At 40.1% G+C, this 26,403-nt stretch overlaps 1 protein-coding gene across 1 annotated transcript; it reads right to left on the bottom strand.

Annotated features, from left to right (window-relative positions):
* Positions 1 to 13,014: 13,014 nt before the first annotated feature.
* On the bottom strand, positions 13,015 to 18,930 carry TRIML1 (tripartite motif family like 1; the record flags this gene model as incomplete). The annotated part of the gene is made up of 6 exons (XM_079140580.1): positions 13,015 to 13,565; positions 15,057 to 15,154; positions 15,327 to 15,349; positions 16,464 to 16,694; positions 18,283 to 18,378; positions 18,508 to 18,930. The coding sequence occupies 6 exons, from the start codon at positions 18,928 to 18,930 to the stop codon at positions 13,015 to 13,017; spliced, it is 1,422 nt and encodes a 473-aa protein (XP_078996706.1).
* Positions 18,931 to 26,403: the final 7,473 nt, after the last annotated feature.

Below are 26,403 nucleotides of genomic sequence, written 5' to 3'. Positions count from 1 at the left end.
CTTTGAGCTGTAGTGTTAGGTTGTTTATTTGTTGAGTTTTACTTCTTTTATTAAATGCGCTCCATGAAATAAATTTCCCTCTAAGTACTGCTTTCATAGTGTCCCAGAGATTTTGATATGATGTTTCTTTGTTCTCATTTACCTCTAAGAATTTTTTAATTTCCTCCCTAATATCTTCTGTTATCCATTCATCATATAATAGCATATTGTTTAATCTCCAGATGTTGGAATAGTTTCTGTGTTTTACTCTTTCATTTATTTCTAACTTCAATCCATTATGATCTGATAGAATACATGGTAGTGTCTCTATCTTCTTGTATTTGCTAACATTAGCTTTGTGGCATAATATATGGTCTATTTTAGAGAAGGATCCATGTGCTGCTGAGAAGAAAGTGTATTCGCTCTTGGTTGGATGGTATATTCTATAAATGTCCGTTAAGTCTTAATTATTGATTGTGTTATTGAGATCTATGGTTTCTTTGTTCAATTTTTGTCTGGAAGATCTGTCCAGTGGTGAGAGAGGCGTGTTAAAATCACCTAGTATTATTGTGTTATGGTCTATTTGGTTTCTGAAATTGAGAAGGATTTGCTTGACATACATGGATGAGCCACTGTTTGGGGCATAGATGTTTATGATTGTTATATCTTGCTGATTTATGCTTCCCTTAAACAGTATGAAATGACCTTCTTTATCCCTTCTGACTAACTTTGGCTTGAAGTCCACATTATCTGAAATGAGGATGGATACTCCAGCTTTTTTGCTGAGTCCATGTGCATGGTATGTTTTTCCCCATCCTTTCACCTTTAGTCTATGGGTATCTTTTTCTATGAGGTGAGTCTCTTGTAGGCAACATAATGTTGGATCTTTCTTTTTAATCCAATCTGCCAGTCTATGTCTTTTGATTGATGAATTCAGGCCATTAACATTCAGGGTTATTATTGAGATATGATTTGGTTTCCCGGTCATTTGGTTCATTTTTTAAATTTTATTTATTTATTTGTTTGACACAACTTGTTTCCTCCTTTATTTGACACTTCCTTTAGGATAATTCCTCCCTTTGCTGATTTGCTTCTTTGTTTTTCATCTCTTCCTCATGGAATATTTTGCTGAGAATGTTCTGTAATGCTGGCTTTCTTTTTGTAAATTCTTTTAGCTTTTGTTTATCATGGAAGGATTTTATTTCATCATCAAATTTGAAGGTATATTGTGCTGGGTATAAGATTCTTGGTTGGCATCCATTTTCTTTCAGGGCTTGAAAAATGTTGTTCCAGGCCCTTCTAGCTTTTAGGGTCTGGATTGAAAAATCTGCTGATATCCGTATTGGTTTCCCCCTGAATGTAATTTGGTTCTTTTCTCTCACAGCCTTTAAAATTCTGTCTTTATTTTGTATGTTAGGTATTTTCATTATAATGTGCCTTGGTGTGGCTCTGTTGTAATTTTGTGTATTTGGAGTCCTATAAGCCTCTTGAACTTGATTTTCCATTTCATTCTTCAGATTTGGGAAATTTTCTGATATTATTTCATTGAATAAATTGTTCATTCCTTTGGTTTGTTTCTCTAGGCCTTCCTCAATCCCAATAATTCTTAAATTTGGCCTTTTCATGATATCCCATAGTTCTTGTAGATTCTGTTCATGATTTCTTACCATCTTCTCTGTTTGTTCAACTTTGTTTTCAAGGTTAAATATTTTGTTTTCAATGTCTGAGGTTCTGTCTTCCAGGTGTTCTATCCTACTGGATATGCTTTCTATGGAGTTCTTAATTTGGTTTATTGTTTCCTTCATGTCAAGGATTATCTGTTTGGTTTTTTATTTCAATATCTCTAACTCTTTATTGAAATGATCTTTTGCATCCTGTATTTGCTCTTTTAACTGTCGATTAGTGCGATCATTCAATGCCTGCATTTGCTCTTTCATCTCATCTTTTGCTTCTCTGATCATTTTTATTATGTACATCCTGAACTCCTTTTCTGTCATTTCTTCTGCCATGCTGTCATTGGGTTTTATTGATGTAACATCTAGATTTGTTTGCAGCATTTTCTTTCCTTGTTTTCTCATTTTGTTCAGGTATCAATGGACCACTGAGATATTGCAAATTTCCTCTATTGACTTACAATGTCCCTGAAGATTTCTATATATATCCCCTCTTAGCCTTCAGTAGGCTGAAGTCTTGGAGGAAGTTGATAATGCGGTGTTCCACAAGGAAGCTGCCTCTCTAGGAGTGGTGGCCTTCAGGTGGGGTATATTCCCTGCTAGTGGGCAGAGGTGCCTCCACTTGTTGACCAATGGTCATCCAAAGGGGAACTAGGCTGCGGGCTGAGGCAAGGCCTGTTTGGGCCTGTGTCTCTGATTTTACTGTCTTTGTGGGGAAACCTCACCCGGCAGGGAAGACTCACCCGGTGGGGAGGTGTCGCTGGTCAGTTCCCTCCTAGAGGTTCCCCTCAATTTACAGCTACCGCCTGGGCTGGGCTGCCTTCCTTTGCAAAGTTCCCAGGGGCCCGGCCCTCCCTCCTGGGCCTGGGAGCCTCACCCTTCGCAGATGAATCTCCTTAGGCTGCCCCTCCTCAGAGAATCTGCCCGCAGGCCTGGAACCTTCGCTCCGCCCTAAGCGTGTCTCTGTGCAGCTCTTCCACCAAGAAGCCTCCTAGATCCTGGGACCCTGCTCTGCACCTAATTGCCTGGCTATGTGGCCCCTCCTCTGAGCAGCCACCTGGGGCCCCGTACAATCGCTCTGAGTCCCAGAGACCCACCAAACGCCTCTTCCTCCAGACAGCCGCCCAGTATTCCGGTGGGGTCACTAGGAGTCCAAGCAACTCACTGCGTGCCTCCACCTCCCACCAACCACCCGTAGCCCGGGGCAATCAATCACTCCGAGTCGAAGTGACCCTCCCCGTTCCTCCTCCACCTCCAGGTAACCCCCCCGGGTGTTCAGGAGCAGTCGCTCTGAGTGGCTCTGAATCCACGTGACCCGCTGCACGTGTCCTCTGGGCAACCGCCCGGAGCTCTGGTGCGGCCACTCGAGACCAAGCGACCCACTGCGCTTCTCCTCCAGGCAGCCCCCCGGTGTTCAGGAGCGGTCGCTTTAAGTCCAAACCACTCGCCACTCGCCTTCTCCTCTGAGCAGCCGTCTGGAGCTCCAATGCAGTCACTGCGAGTCCAAATGACCCGCCGTACTCCTCCTCCTCCTCCTCCTCCTAGTCCTCCGGGCAGGCCCCGGTGTTCAGAAGTAGTCTGAGTCCAAACAGCTCACCATGCAGCCCCTCTTCTGGCAACCGCCTGTAGCTCTGGTATAGCCACTCCGAATCCAAGTGGCCACACTCCTCCTCCTCCTCCTCAGGGCAGGCCCCGGTGTTCTGAGTCCACACAGCTCTCCTCGCCGCTCCTCCCCTGGGCAGCCACCGGAGCCCCAGTGGTTCCTCTGAGTCCCAGCGCTGTGCTGAGCGGCCTCCTCTCCAATGCTCCCAGTTGTCCGAGTTCACTGCTCCAGCGGGGGGAGGGGTGTCTCATCGGCAGCTCTACTTCACAAAGTTCCCTGCGTTCCGGGACTACCGCCCCATCCGGGACGCCTCCCCAACAGGAGAGAGTCACCCGGCTGCTTTGAGTTGGTCCCAAGTGTCTCAATATCTCCTCTTTTGAATCCTGAGTCCTGGAGCAACATGAAATGCAGCCACCCTCTAGGCCACCTATAAATCCATTTTTTAAAAGGAGCTAGAAATCTCTACTTTTAGATTGATTACACAATTTTAAAATCTTAGCAATCAGTGCAATTCTTCAAAATATGTATGACAAAAATCATAGATGCACACAGTCATATGTACACACATGCGCGCACACACACACACACACACACACACACACACACTTTAGCATTTATTTATGATTCACAAGATTTGGGGAAAGACTTCAGTGGAAAGCCAAGGGAAAGAAGGCCCAGTAGAGCAAGTCTCAGGACTTTCTGTTGCAAGATTAAGACTGAGCCATTGTAGGAAGAATCCTATCTATAACTATGATTAACAGCCAACTTTTGCAATCTCATGCTTACTGTGTGATCTCTAGGCTGCAGGACATAAGAAAGATACACCTTAGGACAGCAGCAGTGGGAGTAAGACTTGGGAACATATGTTGAAGCATTGGAGAAAAGTGGAGAGTGGATTTTATGAATTATCTTGTAATAGGTTAGATTAATACCAACAAACAAAGGAAGATCCTGGAGATGTTCAAGATGAGTGAAGAGGTAGTAAATATTTAGTAGTAGAGTTGAAATTGAAACCTAGGCTCTGATGATAAATGAAAAGAAGGAAGTAACAACACACTTTAAGGAAGAAATCATTCTGATTCCACAAAAGAATTCACCAATGAGGATCTTGGAAATAAGTATCAATATGCAAGGTTTTAGGGACTATGAAGCCCAAAAGTGTATGTTACTTCAATCTCAGGGGTTATTTCTGCTAAAAGTCAATATCCTAAGCTTTGATTCCTGGGGGCAAAAACATAACCTTAGCTGATCACAACAATTTTCCTACTGAATAAAATTCTTTTTATTTTGTTGCTTTCAGTGGTTCTCAAGATTTTTATCTGCTATATCAATGTCCAAGACACATTTCATCTTTGTTTTAATTATTAAAATCTTTTTTATTTTTACAGACTGCATTTTGATTCATTATACCCTTTTGTGCTACTCTGGGTACTCCAAGAAGCAGAAATCAGACAAGATTAAATGTGCAAGGATTTTTGTGAAGGGAGACGCTGATAAAAGCAGTAATATGCTGATAATTGTTTCACAACCAAGTCTTTAGGAGCCCTGATTTGCAATGCAGGCTGACCATCCTATGTAACTACTCCCACCTTGACCCATGTTGAGCTTTCAGTGTGGTGTCACTTGGGATTATTATTTCCAAGTTGAGAAGAGATGTGCATAATGTTCTTGAGGTAGTACCAGTCCAGTGGGCTCCAGCAAGTCACTCTATGTCAGGTAAAGAAGAAAGTGGTTGGCTCCAGCCACCCCCTAAGTAAAGGGGAAAGGGAGAGAAGGTAGAATTAAAGATTGGTAACTGCCTTGACATAGCTGTTCCTTATTTTGTTAGTGAAAGTCAGCCACCAGAGGGATCCTGTGTGTCCCAGGATCGGGTCCACACTGCTATTTTTTCTACTTTCAGTGAAACAGTGTTTAACTGTAGGGCTATTCCATCCACCTCTTTGCAGGGGGCTTTCAGTCTATGTCAAAGGAGAGCATTTTGCTGTGAATCAGATAGCCAAGGTTATTAATGGATATGGTTTAAAGTTCTTTATGTTATAGACTTCATAAGTGAATTCATGGTGGAAACAGATGCAGCAGGATTTGGTTATGGATGCCACCTTTACAGGAGGCGTGACCCATGCACAGACATTGTGATGGATTTCAGGCTGCAACAGCTGAGCCCTCTGTCAGCTGCAGTTCCTGTAACTGAAGGTCCTCAAGGTGTATTCTCGCTGCCTCCATACATTACTTTCTTTTTTCCTCCCACTCAAAATTGTTTTCATTCTGAATTCCTTTACCTAGGAAAAAGTAAGCATGGGGAGAATGAATTTGATCAAGCTGATCAAAAGTACGCAATGAAGAACATTTGATCCATCGATTAAACAAAATCAGCATTTGAAACGAGATTAAAAATTCACAAATAGGAGTCAAAGTAAAAATCAGTAAGTCAAATGCTGGCTAAAATAAAGCAAATCCAGGGGAATGTTTACAGAAGACTTCACATGAAAAATAAAGTCATATATATGTAAATATTTTTATGTAAATTTGAGATGAAGATCCTTAGTTTAAATTCCCAGGGACAGGAGAAAAATTAAATGTTGTGTGTGATTTTAAAATACTGGAGTGTTGGACATGTTGAACGTTAATTTGTTAAGAAACACACACATGCAAGATTTTTTAAATGAAATATTATGGAATTTTAAAATTAACAGTCAATAGAAACTTAACTTCCCTCCTGAAGTCCTCCAGAGTGGTGGTGGAAACTTTGATGCATCACCCAGATCCCCCAAAAGAGACTTGGTTGCCTCTTTTGCTGGAAATGCCCTGGGAAGATGTACTGCTCCTGTCAGTACTGTCAGGAACTGCCTTGGCTGCAGAGAGCCACCTTGCCCAGGGGTACCAACCTGCATGCCATGTCGAACCAACGGTAGTGTATAAAAGCTGGGCTATCTTGGTTCAACTTCAGTTCACACTAGACTGTTGGGACATTTTAGCTCCAGGGCTATGTCTATGTGTGATTGAGGCAGCCGGTCCTTAGACATTCATCTCAGTTAGATTTAGTCTCTGCACAGTCCTGCTTGCTTACCTCCTTGCTTTAAAAAAGGTCTTGGTCCTGAAGATATTCCCTAAAGATGCAAATGACCTACCTTCTAAACTCCTATTCAGTAGGCTTCACAGGAACCCAAACTGTGATGAAATGCAACCACATTTTTGAAAGTTTCTTCTGAAGTGCAATTTACATACAGAAATTGGATATAAAAATTTCCGGCTCATTGGGTTTTCACAACCTGAACAATAGATGTAACCACTGCCAGATAAGAACAGGATATTTCCAGCACCTCAAAAGAGACAACACATTTAACAATTACTCTTTAAACTGTCTAATAAAAATTTGACTGAATCTCATCTCTCTTTAGATCTCTGAAAAAGGAAGAAGACTTATGTAGCTAGCTCTAGAGCTCAGAGTTCAAGCAGACAAAAGGTTTTCGACTTTCAAAACAAAACTTGTAAGTGTATATGTAGTATAGTGTTAGTCTCAATATTTATGTTGGTTAAAACTGGCTGTTGAATGATACTCATTAACAAAAAGGACTAGTTATAAAATGAGGAGAGTCTATATAAAAGCAACATGAATTCTCCAGGCTACCCTCAAGAGGGTCTCCTGGTTTCTTCCCTAGAAACAGATATGTGTTGACATTATTATCTCCAAGCATCAATCTGGTCTTTCTCTGTGTTTTCTGTAGCTCTTCTTCTTTGGCTGTTTCCCCAGAGCCATTTGCCTCCTCTTGCTACAGAAACGAAGAGCCCAAGAAACTCCCAGTGAGATTCTCTTCTCTAAGCAGATTTTCAGAACCAGCTTTTCATGTCTAAGAAACCAGGTAAGGAGATGGATGGGATGGGGAAGGGCTGCTTGAAGGAGAGGGGTTCCGGTGGAAAGGACTAGAAGGGGAGATGGGTAAAACAGCCTCTGAAAACAAACTGAGCTCCTGCAAGAGATCCTTTTATCCCCAGCACCACAATCACACACTCACACACGCTCAAACACTCACACACGCTCACACACTCACACTCCTCACACAGTGGATAATCTGCCTCTCCAGGGTTTATGTCCCATCTGGGCAAAGGGTGGGGTTATTAAGTAAAGAGACGATATCCCCCCAAAACGAAGGCTAACAAAACAGGCAAAGGAGGAATTCCTCTTTAAACCAGAAATTGTGAATCCGCTATCACTATCAGAAACACAACCCAGAAAGAAAACACCACTTGCAAATGTTGTGACTTATACTATTTGAACTGAAAAGAAAAAGTTAATGAGTCAAATAAAAGATAATGACTAAAACACCTGAGCATTTTTAGGAAAACTTCCCAATACAGAAGAGTGAGAAGTAGTATCAGGAACTCAAAAGAACTAGATAGTAGGCAATATACTTTCAGGCCATTGCAAAACTAGAGATGGACTCTCAATGAAGAATGGAACCAGGATCACGAGGGAAGGGGTGAGTCGCAGAACTCAGATGTAAGTTTTTGGTTAAACTGTGAGAAAATAATAAGGCAGGATCCCAAACTGCAGACTCTGGCTAGAGTAGATGTCAAAGCTTGGCAAAGAGCTATGAATAGTTAACATCTATGGTGTGATTATATCTGCAACGAAGTGGTATTCTAAACACAAGAGTTATGTCCTTTGACACATACAATGATCCTAAAAGGCAGATATTATTTCCATCCCTTTTTTACTGATGAGGGAACTGGGGAGATAAGTAACTTGCCCAAGGTGGTGTGTTTAGTAAATGGTGGAGCAGGGATATGAACCTGGGAGTTGTGGTCTGACTCCTTTTACACTTCATTCTTGCATCTGGCTATCCCAGGCACAGATGTACTGTGAAGCTCATGAAATTTGAATTTCAGGCCCCTCTTTGTTTAAGACCCTCTGAGATCCTGGGCCTGATTTTATAATTTGTAATATTTTACTATTTTTTTTTTAAAGAGGACTCTTCTCTTGTGAATAAGCTTCAGGTCTCACAAAGCCTTGTTTCATTCTGCAAGCTATCAATAAGAAAGCTATGACAGAATATCCCAGGCAATAGTAACTCTCTATCTTTCTCTGAAAGAGTGGTAAATGGGAATGTTCCCAGCTTGTAGCTACCATCCCCAGCACCACCCTGAGAGGATTGATGGAGTCAGCATCTCAGAATACCTCTTATCTACGAGTGCACCTTTGAATGAAACACAATGTTTGCAAAAAGACGGTGGATCTATTCATTTGCTTATAGCATTTCAAGCAGAACAAATGATTAGCCAAGTTCACACCTTGTCCCAGAATCCCAAAGCAAAGGTGTGAGATTCCTAAGACTGGTAGTATTCAATTTTATGTTGGCTGTGGTGATTCACTTTTATAATCCTTGTGACTCAGGAGTCTGAGATAGGAGGATCTCAAGTTCAAGGCCGACCTCAGCAATTTAGTGAGGCCCTAAGAAAACTTAGTAAGAACTGTCTCAAAAAATAAAAAGAGAGCTGGGGCTACAGCTCATTGATAGAGCACTTGCCTAGCATATGTGAGGTACTGGGTTTGATTCTCAGCACCACATATAAATAAATGAATAAAATAAAGGTCCATCAGCAACTTAAAACATTTTTTTAAAAATTTTAAAAATAAGATGGTCTGGGAATATAATTCAGTAGTAAAGTACTCCTGGGTTTAATCCATAGTATATCCCTCAAAAGAGTTTTCAATTTTATTTATTTACTATTTATTATATTAGTGGATTTTTTAAGTTGGGTAAATGGGTTACTCACAAGCATCAATGTCAGGACTTGCATGAAAGATAAGAAAATAATCCAGAGAGGTTTTCTTCTCCAACTGAATTTTGTGTTAAACTTTTCTGGCTGAAGTAGTAACACCTATCTTGAAGACATTTCATAGATTTTTGGCTCCATATCCTATACAAGTATCTTATGAATTTTCTATCCCCTTTCTGAAGAATTACAAAACTGAGTTTTTAAAGGGGGAAAAGGGAACTAACAAAAATTTGTCTTGCCCCAAGTATTATTTTTGTGTGAACTCATGTAATTGGCACAGCAACTCCATATTTCCCACATTTTTGAGAAGATGTAGCTAAAGTTCTGAGAAGTGAGATGATGCATGAAAGTTAGAAGAGTTGCTTTGTGGTACAGTCAGACATTCAAACCAACAACGGTCTGATTTCAAAACCCAAGCACTGCTCTAATTCCTCCTAGGATAGTTTTCTTGGTATAAATGCAATGCTTCTGGTAAGACCATAGGGCAGAGAAGAACATGTTCTTTCACTTGTCTCTAAACTCGTGCATCTGCCCCTTTAATGAGAAGCTGAGTAAAACTTTTCAGGCCACCTGCAGTGCCTGCACAACTGTTGGAGGAGGATGTGACAGGGCCACTGGATCTGGGAAGCTCTTTCCTGCCTGCAGGAAATATCCTTGGGGAATAATTAGAGAGACACCCAAGGGTCTGTGTACACATGTGTTCATCACAGTGTCATTTATAACAGCTACAAATAGAAAACAATCTAAATATTCCACAGGAGGGCAATGATTAAATAAATCAGGAAGCATCATATCATGGAATGTTACTCCCGTTAAAAACCATGTTTTCCTGGAGCGTAAAATTCCATGCCTGCTCCTATATTATTCCTGATTTCTGGAAGACAATTATGAAGACCATTACAAGGACCAGTGGGATCATTTTAATATAGACTGTTAACTAGATAATATCATCATTTAATCTATTAGGTGTAAATATTTGGATATGACAAATGTAATTTACATAATGTTCTTATTCTTAGAAAATAGGTACTTATATATTTAGGGAGGAAAAAATATATTGTTAGAAAACATTTAATGACATGGAGAAAGTTTGCTGTGTAATATTAAGGTGATATTAACTTTCATTTTGTTTAAAATACATAAAAAGCAAAAAGTTATAAACATGCAATAAAGCTATCTGAATATAAGTATTAGTTGTATCAATTAGTAAGACTGCCTATGATTTTATCTATTGCATATTTCACATTCTTGCAATTGTCTTACCATGTCCTATTATTCTGTTCCCAGCTCTTCAAGGAACACACACAAAAAAATCCGAGAATATGGAAGAACAGATTGGTCACATTCTTGAGTTAAATGAGGGCAAAAGGAATCCAAAGTCAGACCAGGTACCAATACTCTCTAAGCACAAGAGATTGAAGTTAGGTCATTGTGGTGGGATGGGGGAAGAGATAATTAGAGCAAGAGAGTAAAGAGTTTATCAGAAAAATTATGGAGTTTTATTGGCAAATTAGACTCCAGAACAAGAGACGTATAGTAATTCTTCCTAAATACTCTAGAACCAAGAAAATAAAAGTCAAAGTCATTGGATGGTAATCTAATATGGAGCACACTCTTGGTATTCCCAGTTCTCAAGACTAGAAATGCTTCTTCTTTTCTAGCTAGTTATGGAGAGGTAGAGAAGAAAAGTCTATGATTCTGTATTCCATTGTTTTTGATGCCCACTAAAGACGCAGCCTCTTATAAATTGCTACCTCTTGAAGAAACCATTAAGAAGGAATGGATAAAAAATAAATGCTATTAAAAAATAAAAAAGAAAAAGAAAAGAATGAGTGGAAGGAAAACCAGGATTATAGGGAGAAGACAGGAAGTTGAAAGGAGCAGAGAAGGAGATGGCATGAGGAATGGTGTCCGGCCCAGGTGCGACTCCTTTCATATTCAAAGTGTAGCCAACAGACTAAGCCTTTGCCTGGTGCCAGAGGATGACTTTCCCACCCAAAGCAGCACACCTCTCCATTTTCCATTTTGTCTTGCTCTCATCCATCCTCATTATCTCCTTTGGTTTGGAGTTTCTACCTTGAAGCCTAGAACAAAATGTTTCTTGCACCTTTTCCATGGTGGCTTATGCAAACTCAGAAGGAGTACAGATTTCATCTCCTCCAGATACCCCATTTGTGGGGAACCCAGTGTAGACACTCAGGATGACTTTGCCAGAGGACAATGGGCTGATTTTCTTGGTAATAACCCTCTGGGGGAAAAGAAGAAGGAGAAGGAGAGAAAGAAGAAGAAGGAGGAGGAGAAAGAGGAGGAAAAGGAGCTATGAGCTACTACAATTAAATGTAACGCACAATAAAATGCATTTCTTATCATTTACCAAAAAAAAAAAAAAAAAAAAGCAAAAAACACCCTGTTCTGTTTTCTGAAATTGAGAAAGATGAATACCAAATATTTGGAGTTTGTTTTTTAAGATTCTTTTCTTAGCTTTTGGAGGTAAGGAATTCTGAAATAAAATCCAGCTAATAAAATAAAAGGAAACAGAGTCAGAGATCATCTATAGATGCTGTCTTTGGTCCTCCTCTTCTATAGTTCTCTGTTTTGTTTTTCTGGTAATGGGGATTGAACCCAGGGCATTCCACCACTAAGCTTACAGCTCCATTCCTTTCTATTTTTCTATTTTTAATTTTAATAGGTGTCCCTGTGTTGCTGAGGCTGGCCTCAAGCTTGTAATCCTCCCACCTCAGCCTTCAAGTCACTGTGACCACAGGGGTGCGCCACTGTGCCCAACCCCAGTTCTTTGATTCTAATTGTCTGCGAAGGACGGATGAAAACACAAATGGAGAATACAAAGAACCAAAGAGAACAAAAATCTGTGATAAGTTTTCTTCCTGAAAACCTTAGTAATTACACTGCAATGCCTGGTGGTTAAACCCTATCAGCAATGTTCTCTGCGTTAGGATGCTGACTTACATGAGTGGTAAGAGGAGATAAAGCGACAGATAGCTTTTGTAATTGGGTAACGTTCCTCAATGTAAGCAAGGTAGAATTCCAATAAAAGGAAAAGAAAAAAAATCCTAGAAGGATAGACCAAGAATGGGGGGCATGAACGCAGACCTCCACTAGGAGGTGATCTAAAACCAGCTAAAGGAGCTAAGCTTGGACACCACCCCCTTCCCTGAAACTAGGATAGGAGGGTGGACTAGCCTTGGGCTTCCAGGAATTGAAAACCTTCTACCCATAGCAAGTAGCAAAAACACAGAAAATAACTATTTAAAACTCAGTGAAGTCATTTGGTATCCATCGCCATGATACATTTATTGAATAGAGACTTTGCTCTGTCATCTTCTAACATAAACAAACAGAAGTTTCCAGCCTCTGGTGATTATGCTAGCTTGACTGATTTGAGAGTGTTCACAGATCTCGGCAGCATTCTGAACACATAAGCCTTCCTGCATGCAAATACTCCAGCCTCAGAGGAGGCTGAGAGTCCTGGGTCCCTGTCACCCACCCTGGAAAGGAGAACTCATGCACCAGGTCCCTGGAGGGATTTGAAGTGCCCTCGCTGGCAGAGCTCCGCACAAAGGACAGAGACACATTCAAACTGCAGCAATTTTGAGTCAAATAAATAAATACACTAGAAAAAAACGACATATATTTATAAAAACTGGCCTATGACAATGGATTCAGGGTGATAGGGGCTAGTTCTCTCTGTATTTTGAGAGACCAGCACATACGCAGGGTAGTCCAGATAATGAATTTGGTTAAAGACACAGGATATGATTAACTTTCTGTTACTGGTGTTGAAGTTGATTTTGTAATTGGTTCTTCATTTCGGTCTCAGCTTCATGGAAACTCTTTGTGGAGGGGGGTGGGATCTTCTTTCGGACGACCTGATGTGAAGACTTTCATGCATTAATCACCTTAGTGATGAGTCATCTGGTGGTCCCAGACCTCGTCCTCAGTGGAATCACAGGGACCTGTCCCTCAGATGTGGCTATTCAGTGAGCAGATGGTAAGAGGGTCTGTGTTTGTCCCTTCATTGGGGAGGCAAGGGGAAAAGATAGGCCTGAGAGCCTCTTGGAAAGAAGCAGGAGGGAAACTGTAGATGAGGGACTCATCTGTCACGTTGTAGAATGCTATATGTCCACAGTCGTAGTCTAAGAAAACGCCAACCTTATGCACAGGCTCTTGGACGTGTTGCCCTTTCAAAGGTGATGAGACCCAGAGACTGTAATCCTCTCCAATTTTTAAACCTATGAGCGAGAAGAGGTCCCCCGGAGGCTTGGGGAGGTTTCCCTTTCTGATCACAGAGTCCTTGCAGATGCCCACTTCCCACTCAGTCTTGTTTCCCACTTCCACCTCCCAATAATGCCTTCCGTGGGTGAAGACCTGCGCTCCCAGCACAGTTGCAGACTGGTCAAATCGTTCCGGGTTGTCAGGTAACTGCTGTCTGATTCCTCCGTATCTCACACTTTTCAGATCCTCAGACAAGACTAGGTAGGCATTGGCAGTGTCTGGGTCCAGAGTTATCTCTGCTGCAAGAGGAGAAAAGAATGAATTTTCCCTTAACATTCTTGAAAACCATCCTCTAAACGTGGAACTGACTCTAAATTCTTAATATTTACTCCTATTCTTTAAATGCAATTTAAGGAAGCATGGTGTGGGCTGGACTGGTTTTGTTGACATGAGAATCTCTGGGCTCATTTTCACTGTTTCACAAAACAAAGAATGAATCTCCAAAAAGAAGCAGAAAAGAGTCACATGCAGAAATATGGTTAGCCTGCCCTAGAGGGAGAGAGGAAACTCTAATAGAGGAATGAAAGTTGTTCTGTTTACCAGACAGGTTTGGAACTCAGAACCATTTATCTACGTCTTTTACAGCTTATATTTGTGTTAGTCTTGCTTCCTTCTGGTTCTTTAGTTTGGATGGGAGAGAAATATAGGCAATTATCATTTGCTGAACTCCCTCTAATATGTCAATCATTTTCTGTGCATTATCTCATTTAATCATTACAAGTATTATGACTTTTTCCCATTTATATGAAAAAGAAAACTGAGGTTCATAATGATGTAGAAACTCCATCAAGATGACACTTACTCGGTACCTAAATAGCAATTCCTAATCAGTATTTTTTTATTATGACATGTTCAGATGTAGGTTAACATTTTAATGAAGCACACTATGGACCAGTAGGAAGTGTCCTCTTCCCAGGAGGATGGGAAGAGGTCACAGAATGGCCTCCAACTTCACTGACTCTCCAGACAGTGTCATATAACCTCATACTTTGATTTATAAATTAAGTCCCAACCAGATCTATTTATCTGTGTGATGAATGTCTAACCCCTCAATTGTACAGAAAATCCTAAGAAAGCAAAGACAATTTCAATCTTACTCATTAATGTCAGCAAGCTCAGAGCTCAATAGCCTAGTACCAGGCACAGAGTAGACACTTACTAGATATCTGTTGAATCCAAAGTTCGTTAAGCCTGCCTTTGAATGCAGATTGTCAAAAAAATCAAACTGAGAATTAATGCTGATCTATCTTGGTCTCAGCCAGTCTAAATATATGGAGCATGTTAAGAGAATAGTTTTTAATGTTCCCTCACTGGGATTTAAAAGGTTAAGTCAGTTTTTATCCTTACAAAAACAGAGCTAGAAATGCAGAAACCTCTGCACAAGGGGTATGTATGTGCCTGCACAGGGGATGGACTACCCCGGAATGGAAGCCCACAGATGGACAACCCAGAGCAATCAAAGCAAAGGAAGGACCAGGATTCCTTAAATAGCAAACAAAGCCAGATGGAATCAAGTCTCACTGTTTCTCTCCGAACAAGTACGGACATGGTCTGTGGCTCCAGCCTGGTGTTTAGTATATGGTCAGGATAACTGAACTTAGACTCTAACGTTAGTTGGTGAATATTTTATATTAGAGAAATCTGCCCATGAGCTAGGTTCTGCATGCCTTAACATAAACTGAAGTTAATGTTGGAAGTCTCTGGAGGTTGGACAAATCAGGCTGACTTACTGCTGAATTTTCTTAGCATCTCTCTCATTCCAGTGATGTGGCACAGACTCAGTTCTGTGGCAGTGGCCTCCGGACACTGAAGCAGGAGTGATTCGCTCCTATAAGAGAGCAGAGATCTTCATTCTTTTTCTCCTTGGCACATGACCTGGTCCCCTTTGAGTCCATCTCACCTAGCCCCCACAGCATAGATGACTTACATCATCTCATGTTCTATTTCATCAGCAACATAGCCCCACATAGTACAGAACTGAATGCGAGACAGAAGCCTACCTTTCCAGGGCTCCTCTTATTTCCTAAGGGTATGAAAGAAAAAAGGTTAGCATTTGTTCATTTTGATCACCAGTAAAGATGAGTTCATTTTAGATACAGTCCTTTGCAATGTTCACAGAATTCGCTCCCCATGGTCCCAGCATGCTTTGAGAACAAGCACATAGGGCAGGAAAAAAAAAAAAAATCACTAATTTCTTCCAGGGGTGGTTTTTGGTGAACATGAGATGTTTTCTCACAGTGATGAAAAACAGTTTGTTCTTTTACTCATAACGTCACTTTATCAAGAGAACCTGTTGTTAACAAATGAATGGAATATTAGTCTCATTATTAAGATGCCTCAGGGAGGCAGAGATGAGAAAAAAGGAAAATGACCCAGGGAGAGCTGAGACAGTCTGTGTAAAATTGGAGGTTTGTGTTTTTTTTTTTTTTTTGAAGGCACAAAGTGAAATAGTAGCAGCCTGTGGAACCAGTCCAAGAAACAGACCTGAAAGCTGGTGTTGGCTCATCTGGCTTATGTTGGAGAAGGTTCTGGATAACACAGAAGAAGGTGGAAGAGCAACAATGGAGAGGAAAATGGTTTGGGCACACGGACTATCTAGGTCCTGCCACCTAATAGCTGTTTTACAGGCAAATTATCTTTAAAGCAGTGCTACTATGCACCCCTTTTGCAGATGACAATCATCTATATTCTATACCATAATAGTACTTATCTTTACCAGGCCTTTGAGAAGATTGTATTTAGTGTGCTCAGACCATAGTAAATCTTCATTAATAAACTTAACAGAGTATTCAACACACCTTAGATGACAAGGAGGTGGGCAGAGAAGAAATTGCCATCATCATCAACCTAATTTGGGTAGGTTTTCCTTGCTGGGTTTTTTGTTTTTTTGTTTTTTTCTTCCTCCTTTTCAATACTTTATTGACATAGAGAATGTCAGTTCTTAGGAGAAATTATTTCAGAGCAGACCTTAGTTTTAAGATAAAGAAAAATATTTCTATGGCTTTTTTTTTTTTTTTTTTTTTCAGTTCTAGGAATTAAACCCAGGGCCTCAAGCATGCTCGGCTTAATGCTCTACCGCTGAGTTACAGCCTCAACGCTGATTAGTTTTCTGACACTCTCGTGAATTTGATCCTCACCTCAAAAGATTCAAAAGTCGAGTTCTGACATGTGGTCTCTATCTGTCCAATCATTTTGCTGAGGCTTCTGATTTGCTGGGCCAGCTGGATCTCGTTGTCCCTCAGTTTTTTCATGTTCTTTCTTTCCTCCTTTTCTAGTAGCTGGAGTTGGAGCTGTTCCTCCTCCTTCAGGAACTGGTGCATCTTCATATATTCTGACACAACAACCTGTTTACAAGTTTTTGTCTCTTCCTGCCATCACATACATGTGCACAGGCACACACACACAGACAATATAATCAAATTAGTAACAGAAACACTCAGGTCCATAGATTTTTAATCCCTCCAAAGTCCTACAGTAACAATTCTCGAAACCTCATACATAACATACACCTTCTATTGACTAGCTGGGTGGAAAGGTTGATGCTTTCCAGAGGTGTATATGCAACCGACACAACAAAATCAAAAGCAAAACTTCTGGGGCTGGAATTGTGGCTCAGTGGTACAGCGCTTGCCTGGCATGTGTAAGGCCCTGGTTTTGATACTCAGCACCACATATAAATAAATAAAATACAGGACCCATTGACAACTAAAAAAATATTAAAAAAAAAAAAAAAGCTCGGGAGGCTGAGACAGGAGGATTACAGGTTCAAAGCCAGCCTCAGCAATGGTGAGGTGCTGAGCAACTCAGTGAGACCCTGTCTCCAAATAAAATACAAAATAGGGCTAGGGATGTGGCTGAGTGGTAAAGTGCCCCTGAGTCAATCCCTGGTACCAAAAGAAAAAAAGAAAAACTTCAGTTCCCAGGAACTGTCATTCTATTGGAGGAAACCAAAAATAAACAAGCAAACAAACAAAGAAAAAAATGATAGGTGATCATCCGTACTGTGATTTAAAATAAACAAAGCAAAATTAACTAAGGAGAAAACTTGTGAAAAATGCATGTGTGCATTTATTCAACAAAAACTTCAACAAAAGTAGGTATTTGCTCACATACTGGACACAGAAATGTACATCACAAATATGTGCACTTAAGACCTCAAAGTCTACTGGGAGGCTTAGACACCCATATTTTTTTAAAATTGAATTAAACATGTAGTTCTTTGCTTTAACTGCTAGGCAACTTATATCTAAATCTGTGACTAAGCTTAGGTATTAGTTCAGGTTTAATTCAAGCTACTACTCTGCCTTTATATCCCTTTCTCTCATTTATTTTTAATTCACATTCTCTTTTTTCCCCCCTGAAAGCATTTAAGACACTTCTTTAAAATTGATTTCCATCCTATATTATATGGCTGTATGTATAATGTATGGTTTTGATCATTAAAATCAGAGCCATAATAGAGGTAACCAAGATTGTCTAGATGCACAAAGAAGAAAAAAATAATAGTAAGTCTGGCTGGGCGCAGTGGCACACGCCTATAATCCCAGAAGCTCGGGAGGCTGAGGCAGGAGGATCATTGAGTTCAAAGCCAGCCTCAGCAATGGTGAGGCAGTAAGCAACTCAGTGAGACCCTGAGTCGAAATAAAATACAAAATAGGGTTTGGGGACGTGGCTGAGTGGTCGCGTGCCCGTGTTCAAACCCTGATACACCCCCTCCTCGCCCAAAAAACAAAAAAAGAAAGAAAGAAAATATCTGCCTGGGCAAGGTTGAACTTGAGCTGAGTTGTGAGATTCCCGGGTAGACAAGCAGAGGCAGACAGCCCGAAGTAAGGAACTCATATTGTGGGACCAGGACCAGAAACAATTGTCCTTTTGGCTCCCTGACATTTCATCATGTATCCCTACAGCCTTCCTCATAGGATCACACACAAGCATAAAAGAAAGACAGATACTGACCTTACACAATATTACTCTCTCCCTCTCGTGGGTCAGTATAGCCTGAGCTTCCTTCCTCTTTTTACGGAGAAGACTTAGGATTTCCTGGAGTTTCTCCTGCAATAAAGACAAACTCAGTGGCTAATGAGCAGAGCACCAAGTTGTGAAGAGACATGAAAACCAGTAACTACAAGATGACCCGGAGCCTGATTGGTTCTGAGATTTATATTGAGCAGCCGATCTTACTCTGTGTTGCTCCTCAGCCTCACTCGAGAGATACACTCTGTTTATTCCATGACTCTGGCTTGAAAAAACATTTACACTCTGCTCATCATCAGAGAACACCCTCGTGGGGGGCATTCTCCCACAGTTGACTTGTTCCTCCTCACTCTGCAGCACCTGGGATCTGAGCTGCCTGCCGATGCTAGCCAGTCTCCCCAGTCGCTCATTGGGCTGGAAATGAGGGCCCCCCAAAGTCCTCCAGCACTCAGGACAAGATAAAAGTGTGTTTTGTTCCTCCCAGCTCTTAAGGAGACACCTCAGGCAGAAGCTATGCCCACACTCAGTGGTCACTGGGCTGCTGAAATAGTCCAAGCAGATGAAGCAGGTGAGTTCTTCCCTGAGATTCTCCATCAAATCTGCCGTAGACATTTTCTCAAGGATGGACATCTGGGCCGGGTTACACTTCTGTTGTGGGATTAGAGAAGTCCTTCCTGTGGTTCTATTGTTTTGAAAAATAAGTGGGCAATCAGTTGCTTTGTTGTTAAGATACTCTTACTCTCCCCTGGGCCTCATTTCTCCAATTGACATCTACTCTCTCAGCACAAAGCCAATTATGACTTAATGTGGAATTCCTGTAGACTAGATTCATCATCGACCCCAAACTTTTATTGAATCTCTCTCCAGGTAAGTCACGCACTGCATTCTGAGGATATTTGCTCCTAAAAGTATTATCATTTTGAGAGTTGGCTATTGTATGTAAATAGCACTAGGAAATCATTTAAAACATTGGTTATAGGCTGGAAGTTTGGATTATTTAGTGAAAACCAGCAAAGAAATTTGAATTATAGTGGTCTATAATAATATCTAAATTGAAAACATGATTCACATCTTTTGGGAAACTGTGCTAATGGAAACTAGCTGAAAAATAAAGAAGAAAATTGTATATATATTGCTTTTTTTCAATAAGCCCTATGCTCTACTTGACCATAAGCCAAACATTCTATTCCTTTCACAGGCACTGTGTATGTTTTTTAAATCTTATTTATTCCAACAGAATGAGAACTATTCCATTGAAATAGTCCTTGCCTTTAGATGGACAATGGATTGATTATCAGAATTATATTTATTGCTCTTCCCTGCAGACCACAGTACTCACCCCTCAGCCATCATGGAAGCATCTAAAATGACATTCTTGTTGGAAGTTGCCTCAACAGGCTATTACACTGTGAAGTGACTGAAGAGAATCATACCTTAGTATAAACATAATTTTGCTTACTTATTTTTGTCTTTTAAGAACATCCAGCTAGGCCTTCTCAAACTCCTTATTCTCTGCATTCTTACTGAAAAGATATTAAATGAGCAGACGTTTTTCATAGATCTATGAAAAATAAATGTATAGCATGGAGATCGTGTGCAGTAGGCACCGTGACTACGATGGTGCTGTCCATTCACCATGGCGTGTGCTCGTGAGTCAGTTCTTATCATGGCCCCACCTCTACTTGCTGGGTGCTAGAAGATGAAAGTGAGATCCGTACCCTTCCTCAGAGTCTGACCACTGTGACCCTCCCACTAAGTTCATCATACCATGTTTCTATTCCATACTGTCACTTTTCAGCCTGGCTACCTCCCAGGGGATCTCCATGACTCAAGTTATTCCTTTTTTTTTTTTTTTTCGTTCTTTCCTGACTTTCCAAGGCTCCAACTGATTCTTCTTTCCACTGATCTCCAACCTGATGTTGGGTATATTCTCATCTTGAACTTTGAGAAAAAGCAACTCTCTGGCTCCCAAATGCTTGTCTTCCTTCATCTTAGTCAAAACTCACCTTTCTGAAGCCCTTAATTCAAAATGTTTTAAACATATATCCCTGTACAGTATTGGTGAATTATTGGGATGAGAACCTAAGAAAAATGAAGCCAGGCGCAGTGCTGCATGCCTGTAATCACAGCGGCCTCCGTGACTGAGGCAGGAGGATCATGAGTTCAAAGCCAGCCTCAGCAATGGCGAGGACCTAAGCAACTCGGTGAGACCCTGTCTCTAAAGAAAATAGAAAACAGGACTGGGGATGTGGCTCAATAGTCAAATGCCCCTGAGTTCAATCCCTAGTATCACGCCCCTCCCCACAAAAAGGGTTACTATAAGAAAGAATGAGAAAAGGAAAAGGAAACATCACTGTAGAGTTGTGCTATTTTAAGTAGAAAAGTAGCATCATAAAACCTCTTTTGCTTCTAGACACAGCTTCAAAATACTGTTAGCAGTTGGTCTTAAGAAAGGATTTACAGAAGCAAACAACAAACTAACAAAAACTACAATGACTCTAAATGCCACGACTAGGAAAAAAGATTATGATAACACACCCCCTGTGTTATCACCACACAAACCCTGAGGGAGGCTTTGACATCAACAGGAATCATTAAAATAAACCTCAGTGTGGACTTATGGTACATCACAGAGCCTGTATTCCAATTTGGAATTGGGCTACTCGCATATTCTATATTGAAGTCACACTGATCTATTGCATTCCACTTCCCTCTTCCAAATAAACTCCTTTCTTGTAAGCATCATAACATGACTATGTCTTATTCATCTGTTTCCAGAAGAATTCTCTGCATATAGCAAGGACTCCATTATCTGTAAAAAAGTTTTACATTCATAAATAGAGGAATCATATTGTCATAGAATAACAAATTTCTACCTACGAGATCCAAGAGATCACATAGTCTAACTACCTGCCCCAGATTAAGAAATTGAGGTTCATGTCAATTGATTGGGCCCCTTGATATGTAGGTCAGATCAACCGTGTCCTTTTCTTAAAATGGATTTCCTATCTCCTGGTCAACAAGCTACACCTCATCTCATCTGTTGACTTGTGAGTAAATGAAAATTTCTGGTTTTCTCAAGGAAATGAATAGGGCTCAAGTGTTGTCAGAAGGAAATGGGGCAGTTATCATCTCGGAGTGAGCCTACACCCACTGACCGCTCTCCCTCTTGAGAATACAGACTTCTTTACCATCTCTCCAAACACATTGACTGGGCTTAGTTCACAGATGAAATAAATTCACAGAGTGGGCGAATCTTCCCAAGATGCTGTACTGCCAGGCGTGGATTCTAAGATCAACAGCTGCTCTGGCCTGTGTTTTCATTAGAAGACCATGGTAATGGTATCCCAAGAGGTCCACGATGACAGCTGTCACCCAGATGTGGCTGGTGTTTGAACATGTAGAAAAGAGAAACTTTAGCCAAGGCAGTTGCACATGTCTGTAATTCTAGAGAGTTGGAAGGCTGAGGCAGGTGCTTTGCAAACTCAAGGCCAGCCTTAGCGACTGAGCAAAACCCTGTTACAAAATTAAAAAAATAAGACAAAAAAGTACTGAGGATATAGCACCCCTGGGTTCAATCCTCAATACCAAACTGAAAAGAAAGATGAGGAGTTTTAAACTATAGTGAGGACTCATATGTGGTGGAGGCATGAGCGAGATAGGGGCTTGTTTGAAAAATACCTTCCATAAAATCCTCATTTAAAAAAATATATCTGTCACTTCACAGCAGTGTGGAAAAGAAAGATTATCCAGTAAATGGTTCAGGAGAGGTGGGTGTAGCCATCCGGAAAAATAAAGTTGCATCTCCACCTGACAACTTAGCCCAATGTCTATTCCAGACAGAGATGGGTATTTTCCCTCTTCATTTATGAATTTCTATGTATTTCCCTTTGTATTGCTTTTTACAGTTTATTTGTATTATTCTATTTTTGAGTGTAGTTTGTCCTACATTACCCCTATTTAGCAAGTGAGGGGCATAACTTATAAACATGTGGCAAAGAATGGAGGGTGTTAGGAGAGGAGACAATTGGCAACATAGTAGAAGTTAACCTTTATTTCCAGAAGGCATTTTAGCATGTTAACAAGCTCAGAAACCAAGAAAAAAGAGCAATAGATTTGATAACTAAATATTAATGATTTTCTTACAGCAAAATAAATAAGTATTCCAATGAGTTTTTTAAATGGCAATCCAGGTAAGAGAATTCACGACATGTGACCTAACCCTAAATTATGACAATGTCTTACATAAATGCATACTTAAAAATAATAGCTCTTGGGCTGGGGATATAGCTCAGTTGGTAGAGTGCTTGCCTTGTAAGCACAAGGCCCTAGGTTCAAATCCTCAGCACCACAAAAAATAATAATAATAATAGCTCTTATTATTACTAGTCACTTGAAAGATAGAAGATCCATTTATATATGCTGATATATGATATTAAGGGGCAAAGTGCATTGTGTACTGCCAAATAGTTTAGGTATAAATAATAAAAATTAAGTTATAGAGTGAAATTGACCAAATTATGGTATGTGCATGTAATGAACAACGTGCAGTGTATTCCACTTTTATATGTAACGATAATGCACCAATTAAAAATAAATAAATTGCAGGAAGATCAATGCAGGGGGAGGGAGGAGAGGAGGGAAATTTGAAGTACTGGGGACTGAAACGGAGCAAATTATATTATATGCATATGAATATATCAAAATAAACTCCACCATAGTGTATGACTATAATGCACTAATAAAAGCATTTATAAAAAGTAAGTTATATACATATATATGCATTTTTTCCTACAAAAAGGAAGCGATGCTGTACATATTGATACCTGCCTCTGTGTATGTGGAAGCAAAGTATAGAATTTCATGGTTATGTCACCAAAAACACACACACCAAAGGTAAACATAGGAAAGTGGGTCTACACCAAACTACTGATCAGTTAACACAACAAGAAACAACCAACAAAGTAAAAAGGTGATCTACATGACAATATATAACAAGGGGGAGTGGCGGGGGTGGGGGCAGAGAAGAGTGAAGGAACTTTGGAAGGTGTAGAGGAAAATGGGGTGGGAAGGGGGTGGAGGACAGAAAGACAGTAGAATGAAACAGACAGTATTACCCTCTGTGTACATATGATTACATGAATGGTGTGAATCCACATTGTGTACAACCATAGAAATGAAAAGTTGTACCCCATTTGTGTACAATGAATCAAAAAGCAGTCCGTAAAAATAAAAAAGATTTTAATAAAAATAAATAAATAAAATAAAACGTGCCTAAAGCAAAAAAAAAAAAAAAAAAAAAAAAAGTTATCAAGCAAATGATGAGTGTGATAGACTTGGAAATCTCATTACAGAAGAAGGGAAAGTCTTTGGAGTTCAGACAAAGGCCCCTGAGCCCGCAGGCTTTCAGTCTGAGTCTCTGCTGGGGTTGAGGGGGAATGCACCCAGCAAAGGGCAAGCAGAAGGACAAGAACGTCCCTGCAGAGGTCTGAGAGAGGCTGGGTGGTGCTCAGAGGAAGGAGAGAACTAGCTTTGGGGGGATGGGGGCAGTTGGGTGGGAAGAACTCAAATGAGGTTCACCCTCGGTCTCAGTTAGAGAAGAGTCTTGTAAACCTGGGAAAGATTTGGGTCTTTACTCTAAAACCAGTTGGAAGCAGTTAGGAATTCTTATCTAGGAATGGAAAAAAAAAAAAATTGGCTGCAGAGATGATTCATTCAAAGTGACAGGCAATCTTTCTGAAGGGTGCACATTATGTCACTCATTTAAAAATGTTTAGTGACTTCATGCTGTCAGAAGGACAAAACTTTTTTTTTTTTTTTTTTTTTTTTTTTTTTAAGTTATGACAAAAAGAGGTGTATTTAACTTCACTGGAGGCAGCATCCACCTGGCTTCTGGAGAGGGCAAGTGCTGCTTCCCACCCATGGTGGAGAAGTGGAAAGAGATCTGGCTGCGTGCATGGTGGGGGCCGGGGGGAGGGGGGGCATTGAATCTTTTAAAAAATGCTTACAAGGTCTCCCTTGGACTATTTCCTGTGGTTTTTCCAGGTTTGTCTATTTTTTTTTTAAGGTGATCTACAGAATAGGAGAAAATATTTGCAAGTCATATATCAGATAAGGGACTAGTTTTCAAAACACATAAGGAACTCTTACAACTCATTGGTTTAAAAAATTAATAATCTGATTTAAAATAGGAGTAATGATTTGAATATACATTTCTCCAGAAATCACACAAAAAGCTAACAGATAGCCAGGCTCAGTGGCGCACACCCTTAATCTCAGAGATTCGGAAGACTGAAGCAGGATTGCAAGTTTGAGGCCATCCTATGCAACACGGTGAGACCCTATCTCAAAATAAAAATAGTAAATAAAGGGATGGGGATGTAGTTCAGTGGTAGAGTGTCTCCAGTTTTAATCCCAGTAACACAAAATTTTTTTAAAATAATCAATTCATTAAAAAATAAAACTATCACGCATGCAATCCAGAAATCCCATTTTATACTAAAGAATTGAGATCAGGGTCCATCAATGATCCATGTTCATTGAAGCACTATTCACAGTAACCAACACGTGGAAAAAATGTAAATATCCACAGATAAAATAGATAAATAAAGTGAATCTATACATACCATGGAATATTATTCAGCCTTAAAAAGGAAGGAAATTCTATCATATACTACAACATGGATGAACATTTAGGGCATGATGCTAAGTAAAATAAGTCAGTCATAGGAGGATGGAACTATTATTCCACTGACATATTAAAAAAACAAACTCATTGAAGTAGAAAAAACAGTAGCTACCAGGGGCTTGGAAGAGGGGAAATGGGGAGCTGCTAAATAAACACAAATTCTCAATTATGTAAGACAAGTAAGTTTTAGAGTTCTGTTGTACAGTGTTGTGCCTATAATTAAGAATATCAAACTTTATACTTAAAAATGTTTGAAGATGCTGAACACAGTGGCACATGCCTGTAACTCCAGGGACTCAGAAGACTGAGGCAGGGGGATCACAAATTTGAGGTCAGCTTCAATAACTTAGTGAGATCCTGCCTCAAAATAAAAATAAAAATAAAAAAAAAAAGGACTAAGAATATAAGAATATAGCTCAGTGGTAAAGTGCTCCTGGGTTTAATCCTTAAATTCCCAGTACCAAAAAAATTTTTCTTTTTCTTTTTCTTCTTTTTTTTTTCCTTTCTTTTTTTTTTTTTTTTAGGAGGAGGAGGATGTATTTTGTGGTAAGTCTTCTTCCCCTAGTAAAAAGAAATAGTGATGAAAGGTAAACAACAAACTGACAATGTTTGTTGTGGTGAAACTGAAGCATTGCAAGGAATCACTTTTACCTCCTTATGTATACATTTTTACATAAAAGTAAAGATTGGGCAAGTGGGTGGTAACCAGGGATTGAACCCAAGGGTTCTTAATCACTGAGTCATATTCCTAGCCCATGTTTTTTTATATTTTTTATTTTTTAAAATTATTTTTGATTAATTATTCACAAATGGGGTACAGCTTTCATTTCTCTATACACAAAGTAGAAGCACACTGTTTGTGTAATCATACATGTACATAGGGTAATGATGTGTGTCTCATTCTATTATCTTTCCTTCACCCCCTACCCCTCATTTCCCTCTACACAATCCATCCTTCCCCCATTCTTCCCTTATCCTCTCCTCCCCTCATTATGTATCATCATCCACTTATCAGAGAAATCATTTGGCCTTTGGTTTTTTGATATTGGCTATTTCACTTAGCCTGATATTCTCCAACTCCATCCATTTACCTGCAAATACCATAATTTTATTCTGCTTTGTGGCTGAATAATATTCCATTGTGTATACATACCACAGTTTCTTTATCCATTCATCTGTTGAAGGGCATCTAGGTTGGTTCCACAATCTAGCTATTGTAAATTGAGCAGCTATAAACATTGATGTGACTGCATCACTGTAGTATGCTGATTTTAAGTCCTTTGGGTATAGGCCAAGGACTGGGATAGCTGGGTCAAATGGTGGGTCCATTCCAAGTTTTCTAAGGAATCTCCACACTGCTTACTGCTTTCCAGAGTGGCTGCACCAATTTGCAACCCTGCCAGCAATGTATGAGT

The sequence above is a fragment of the Sciurus vulgaris genome (genome assembly GCF_902686455.1).
Source record: "Sciurus vulgaris genome assembly, chromosome: 5".
Lineage (NCBI taxonomy): Eukaryota > Metazoa > Chordata > Mammalia > Rodentia > Sciuridae > Sciurus > Sciurus vulgaris.
This window is presented reverse-complemented; position numbering and strand designations above follow the sequence as displayed.